The 6,985-nt window shown below is 39.3% G+C and overlaps 1 protein-coding gene across 1 annotated transcript; it reads right to left on the reverse strand.

The window, feature by feature from the left end:
- Positions 1-294: 294 nt before the first annotated feature.
- LOC113847562 lies at positions 295-6,985 on the reverse strand. The gene is made up of 5 exons (XM_027476749.1): positions 6,854-6,985; positions 4,187-6,683; positions 2,263-3,996; positions 1,272-1,524; positions 295-1,173 (listed from the first exon to the last, which is right to left on the reverse strand). Exons 2-5 carry the CDS (start codon positions 6,599-6,601, stop codon positions 602-604), a joined length of 4,974 nt encoding a protein of 1,657 aa, XP_027332550.1. The 5' UTR covers positions 6,602-6,683; positions 6,854-6,985; the 3' UTR covers positions 295-601.

Genomic DNA, 6,985 nt, shown 5'->3' on the forward strand with positions numbered 1-6,985 from the left:
CTTAATAAACTTAAATAATTAAGAGCATACGAAAAATGTTAAAAAACATATTCCTAACACTGCATCAATTAGTAGGGATCTAGATGCACTTTACACTACAGAATCATCCTATTCCCAAGGCTTCTTTGGTAGAAAATAAACTAGTATAATGATAATTTTCTTTTTGTTGGTGTGTAAACATTATCATTGCAATCTTAGTCTTAAAGTAGTGGTGGTGAAAAATGAACGGGAACGATCAATTTCAGTAACTCATGCCACAGAAAACAGCCTAGTCTACATTTGGACTGCACACTCAAAGAAACAGGACTATTTCTAATTCAAACTGGTGTTGTATTATTTGGCCGATTTCTATTTGTATATTGAATGTTTGAAAGAGAAGGGGGAAGGGGATCTGTACAAATATAGGCAGCCAAAAATATAGGCAGATCAGTGCTACAGTTACTGTGAACTGAGCACATCCCAAGCTGGAAAAGATTCTGATAGTGAGAAGGTGTTGCATTTTGCAGCAACAGAATCTTCTCCCCTCGCTGAACCCAGCATTCATGATTAAAGATCAATACGGAATATCCAGATAGGGAAAGAAAAAAAAGGCCACAACTCATCAAGGCATTATTGGATGCTTATCTTGCTGCTGATCGCGGACTGAGTCTTCAGCAGCTTTCATTGCTTCAGCAGTCATAAGGGCAATTGCAGCCTTGTGAATTGCTAGTTCTGCTTTACGGAACAATCTCTGAGCTCTCCCCCTCTTTAACTTAGCCACCTTTCGTGCATGCTGAGCCTCACCTACGACGTCCCGCAATCTGAACTCATCAAGGTCCGAACCATCCAGTTGTTCAGTCCCTTGCCTGTGAAGAGCATCTTGTAGAGGCCGCCTGTGACTTCTATCAATCCCATTTCTTCTTTCAGATTCTAGCAATTTCTGGCCAGAATCCATCATATAAGAATCATTCTGGTACATAAATGACTTCTTGGACTGATTCCTACAGAATTTCGGGATGTGATTTCTATACATCCCTCCACTACTTGTGGAATAATTTCTTAAGCTATCAGCATCCCGCGGTGAGAATACCCTCGGTGAGGTCTGACCCAATGGGGAATCATCAAAGGAATCATAACTATGGCCTTGGTAAATGAACTTCTCATCACCTAATGGTATGCCATTCAGTCTTCTTCCTGAGTTTACAACAATTAGATGTAAGGAAAAAATTTTAATTTAATTTTAATATGCAACAATAGCTAATGAAATCAACACTTGTAAACCAAATACTCACCGAATGTGTGGAAGCCATCCTGATCTGGAATACTGTTTATATGACCAGAGACTGAAATTTTCTTTTGTGACCGATGTTTCAGCACCTTGTTCAGTGATTCCAAACCCCTTGGTTTCAGACAGAAAGCAAACATAGGCGGCTTCTCCAAATTTGCAGCCTTATCTGGGCATCCATTAGAAGAAATGACGCTGTTCCTGGTCAAGCCAAATTCCCACTCCCGCATTTGTTGTTGATATCTTTCCCATAGAGGTGGCTGAAAAGCACAAAGGTTTAGAGAGAAAAATTCAGGCACACAATACCGAAGCATACACATCAGGTAAACAAGAAAACAGGCCATCTCAGGAAAAGCCAAGGGAAATTGCATAAACTTGTGACATTTTAAGCCAATCAAATATAAAATCGTATAGAACCATTTGTTCTACCATAGTAATTGAAACATATCCTTCATAGTCGTATCCAGCATGGGACATACCCAAGAATATGTAACAATAGTCAAGCAATTGTGTATCTAGGGACTGACACTTGAAACAACAACTCTGTTAATTACCAAATTCCTCATTAAAGCATCCTAAGGACATTACCACCAAAACCATATTAAGCCTCATTACAAAACCAAATTTAGCACACAACATATAGCTTTTATTTTGGCATTCTTTTAGGTGCAATCGGTATGTCCAATTTCCATGGACCCATTTTCTGTCTATTATTTACTAGCAGATGCTTTGGTAGAAGGTAACATGCACCACAATTCAAAGGCTCAGAACAGTTTGCCTCAGATTTGAAAAGCCTCTTAGATATTTAATATATTTTGAGAGTAACAAAGCTAAAATTAAACCCATTACTGCAGTATTAATCTCTCTCCCTTCTCTCATCCTCCTCTCCAATTATATCAGCAAATCACTTCATATGAAGTCAATAACTTGAGCCAGAGACATATTCCTAAAACCAAAACAATTTTAACAAGAACAAAGAATGGTAATTTAAACATCACCTGAAAGTGCCGTACTAAAGCCATTCCCTTCTTCAGCCTTTTCTGCTGCCAATGGTCATAAATCATTTTGACTACACACAAAGGCCCAACATTAAACATGAGTTCCTCTATCTCATTAGTTGTAAAGTGATCACGCTGCTGAGCATATGCAGCTTTTTCAAACATGTCCATCGTCTTCTCAAGCATCATCTCTGAGATCCCCTTCAAGTCACTGTTGTATTTTTCAGAATTTTGAATGTTTGAAATCCACTGCTCATCCTCACTATCCATGTCATACAGAACACGGGATGGATTCAGAGCCATCTCAACATCAGTTTCAACCTGTTGGAAGTACTTACAGCTCCAAACAAATGTTACCTCAGATCCATTATCATCATTTTCTTCTATCATATGAACACCAGGAATAGGTATGTTTTTAACTGAAGCAGCGCGGATGTTCCGGTTGTAGCATTCCTCATGCATCTCCTTGAAAAGAGCCCACTGACTCCGATCAGGAAATTCCAATATCCAATCCTTCTCTACTTTCCACATCATTGCATGTGTGAAACGATTTGTTGATCCAGGCTGCAGAAACTGATGTGCTTTGTATGAATACCTTGTAACTCCTGAAAGTTTTACACAGAGTCTCCACTCATTATGGTCAAAAAGCTCCATTACAACAAGGGCCCCAGATTCTCTCCAACCTTTATCACCAAGTGTTATCAAGAGATTCACATCACAAGATAAGCATTCAAAATTCTTTTCAGGGCCCCTAGCAACATCAGATGACTTCTTCTCACTAGCCTTTCTTATTCGTTTGTGAGGAAGCCCTTTCTGATGATGGTTTCTGTGCCTTGAACTGAATTCGTACCCTGCAGAAGGCACTGAGTATGATACTTGTGTACGTGGCTTTTTAGGTCCATTGCTAAAATCATTGTGAAGAGTGTCAACCTTGCCATCAGACCACCCATGTGACTGAAATCCCAATGATAAGGAACTATTCCGGTTCCGATATGAATAACTTCTGCGAGCAGTTGGATTGGAGCTTGGAATAACACCTCCATTTATATTACAAGCAAAATCAGGAGGGTGTGGAGCACCACATAAATCACCATCACCTTGTCTCTCGATTTGATCAACTGAAGGAGTTTCAATACTGAGATGATCACCAACAAAAGAATGAGAACCACCTTCAGCCTTATCCTGGCATATTAAAGAACTTGAAGTTAGCTCTTGTACCAAATGGTTGGATTGCCATTCAGGTATGTGGGTTGTATTAAGCCTCTCAGAATCATTGGAAATGTAAGTGCCAGCACCATTAACACCTGTACTCTGGTAATTTTGAGAAATAATTTGATCACTGCAAGTAGCAGGATCCATTACTTGATCTGAGTCAGCACAACACCATCCATCACCAGCTGCATCATTTGACAAAGTTGCCATATCTTTCCTCAGAATAATTCCTGAATTCCTGTTAGAGTAAACATCAGTGCTAGTACAGCCATCTGTCATCAAACCAGAGTCTTCCTGATCATCTATGGGTGCATGACCACAGAAGTTTATACGAGTTGTAGACTGCTTCATCAGCAACTTGAGATGCAGACCAAGAAAAAACACAGGTACTGCAGCAAAAGAAAGAGCAAATGGAGGAAGCTTCCTCGCACCAGCATCAGAATACTGATGAGCATCAACTTGAGTGGACACTTTGGAAACACCCATGATGTTAATCCATGGCCTGCTCTTCTTCTGCATGACCTGTGTTCATGTGGAAGTTGAATGATTTTATTCACAATAGAACCCAAAATAAGATAACTTGCAGTTAATTTTGGAAGCTTTTACAGGATATACAATGTGGAATTACAGCAAGTGTAAAACAAATAAATTCTTAAAAGGGTTAAGGCTATGGAATTACCAATCAGGAAATATAGAAAAAGGGAAAAAGTACCTTCACTGAGGACTCGCTGATAGAAGTTAACTCACTTGATCCATTTTGAAGTGCCTGGATGTTATCATAAGTGCATTCAGAAAGATGGAGCTGCTTCCTGAGCAGGCAATGCCTCTTAAGCTTGGAATCTAAGTACACCCATTTCGAATGCTTCACTCTGGGGAAATTATAGAACGCAAACACTAGTGGCTTCTTAATAACATTAACACAAGAAAACTTGAATCCAATAGATGTACATGGAAAATGCTCGTCAACATACTTCCCTCGGCAAGAAGATTGATGAAACAGCCTAAGGACAAAAAAGACAAAGGCTACAGCCGCGTTCAAGCAGTCTTCAAATAATAGAAACTTCAACCCAACCACGTTATCAACAAAAAGCATCTCCAAACAAACTCTCGGCCACTTGTTCATAACTGTACCACACCGAAGCAGCAAAACAGTATAGAGCAACCACAAATTTTCTGATTGAAAATAGTCATTCAACACCAAACGTGTTGGAAAATTTAAGTCACATTTGAATGATGCTAACTCCATGTCCCAAAAAATGTTTGATACTCCCGCCTTGTAAGTGAACCACAATGGCCCCTCAACTCTGCTGTAACTTTGTTTTTCTACTTTCTGAATCCCACCAGCAATCTGGTCAACCAAAACAGAACCAGATGCACTTGTAATAGCACGTTTCTCTTCAGAGATACGAGAGAATATTGGAGCTGGTCTCCGAAACCGCTTTCTGAAATAGACAAGAGGCTGTTTTCTATCTTCAGTGCGAGCAGTGCGTTGAAATGAGGACTTCTCCCTAAAATTATCACCTAATTTATCTTGCAATCCAGAATCACTAGACAAATTATTTTTAACACCCCTCAAAGAACTCTTAGCTAAATGTCCCTTTACTGTAACAACTTCATTATATAACAATGATGATGTACTTCGAAGTGTAACAGAAGTTTTCTGCTTCTTAATGCCTTGAAATGAAGAAGCTTTATGCCGATCAGAAGATCGAGCCAACCATGAAATTATAGGCTCTGTGTCCATACAGCTCCCATCACAACTATCATCCTCAGTAATCTTGTCTGCGTTTTGCCTTTCTTTTCTGGATTTGCTTCCATGTTGGTGATCAGAACTTCTACTTTTCATTAAAGCTCTCTCACCTTCTGCATTTCCAGGAACTTCACTACGAAGTAACAAGAGTTTGAACCTCTCAGTATGGAGATTAATCCATTCTTCATCTCGATCATCATATTTGATATGGTAAAGCTTGCTTCCCTCATCATAGTCATCAACATGGCCATAATACCAACTCTGGTCCAGAGGCCAAAAAATTTTAATTCTCCGGTCCAGTATCCAATATGCATCCACATCATCTATCAGAATTTCATAAAAATGGCGCCTCTTCCTGGATTTACCTTTGTCTTTGTAATGTTTCCTGGGCCTCAACACTCTGCCAGCAGTATCAGCTGATGCTGAATCTGAATCTGACTGAGACTTTGACCGACAGTTAACAATATTTTGACTAGAAGATAAGAAAGAAGATAAACCATTTGCTGATGGCAATACAGAAGACTTGCTATTGGAGGAAAATCCAGTACAGCTTGGATCAAACCTGGAAGATAGCATCCTTGCTGCATTCGCCTCAAGATTTTCCTCTTCATCTTCTTGTAAATCATCAGATATTTTACAACCATCAATCAAAGGCTCAGCCTTCTGGGAAACCTTAGTTCTATCTGAAGCCAAAGCCTTCCGCTTCCTATTCTTCCTTTCTGACTTGGTCAAAGAGGAATCACCACTATTTACAACAGAATGAGAAGCAAGATCCCCATTCTCCCTGAAATGTTGAACTGAATTTGAATCACTATTCCGATTTTCCTCAAATTCATCAAAATTTTTCTCATGTTTAATCTTCAAAGGCTCAACCCCCCTGCCCAAATCATCACTACCTAAACTAGGCACCCGATTGCCATGGCCAAATTTACTACTAGGCTGATCTAACAAATTTGTTGCTTGACCCACTTTGGATTTCTTCCGCCCCACGAAATTCCTCTTTCGCTTGGGAATCTGAACAGCATCAACACCAAGTGAAACTCTATTGAGCAGACTACTACTGATCAATCTTTGAATCACCCCCAACTTTAATTCATGCAAATCTTGCCTACCAGAGCTTAGCCCTTTCTGAAATTCCTCATCAAGAACCTTCTTCCTGCTACCATCATCATTTTCTAAGCTACTTAAAGACACTTCTTTTCTAGCCTTCTTTCTCTTCCCCTTCTCATCAACACCCCCAGGACTACTGCCTCTCCTCTTCAAGTTCTTTTTTGGAGTCTCTTCTGTCAATTTTGATTTATATAAACTTTTAAGATCCAGAGATCTTGATTTTTTGGGAATTGTAGCGTCATTGGAGTTCTTTGTTTTCCCTTCCATGGACAACCAACAGTACAAACTCACACCAAAATTCCCCTAATTTTCACATTCTATCATACATATCTGAACTTTTTCTTTGGATCTGAAACACCAAAACGACAAAAGAATCACAAAAAGTCCCTCAACTAACACAAATTTAAAATCATGTTACCAAACACCTCCATGCATTGCGTCAATTGCATCAAACAACACCTAGCAAAATTATTCATATCTTTTAACACCGAAAAACAAATTATTTAACAATTTACATACCGCAACTGACATAGCACCGAATAATCGATTCGTCCGGGGAATTTCAAAGATCACGAGCACAAATTCATGGATTAGGGTTTAGAATCTATTGGTCGGCAATTTGAAACCCTAATAGAATCTTTGAAATTGAAA

This window comes from Abrus precatorius, unplaced genomic scaffold (assembly GCF_003935025.1).
Source record: "Abrus precatorius isolate BTA unplaced genomic scaffold, Abrus_2018 Scaffold8, whole genome shotgun sequence".
In the NCBI taxonomy this organism is placed as follows: Eukaryota; Viridiplantae; Streptophyta; class Magnoliopsida; order Fabales; family Fabaceae; genus Abrus; species Abrus precatorius.

Coding starts and splice junctions, on each gene's coding strand:
- LOC113847562 (XM_027476749.1), bottom strand. CDS start 6,601: ATGGAAGGGAAAACAAAGAACTCCAATGACGCTACAATTCCCAAAAAA. Junction 3,997..4,186: donor TCAGCGAGTCCTCAGTGAAG/GTACTTTTTCCC, acceptor ACATGAACACAG/GTCATGCAGAAGAAGAGCAG. Junction 1,525..2,262: donor CTTTAGTACGGCACTTTCAG/GTGATGTTTAAA, acceptor TGTGCTTTTCAG/CCACCTCTATGGGAAAGATA.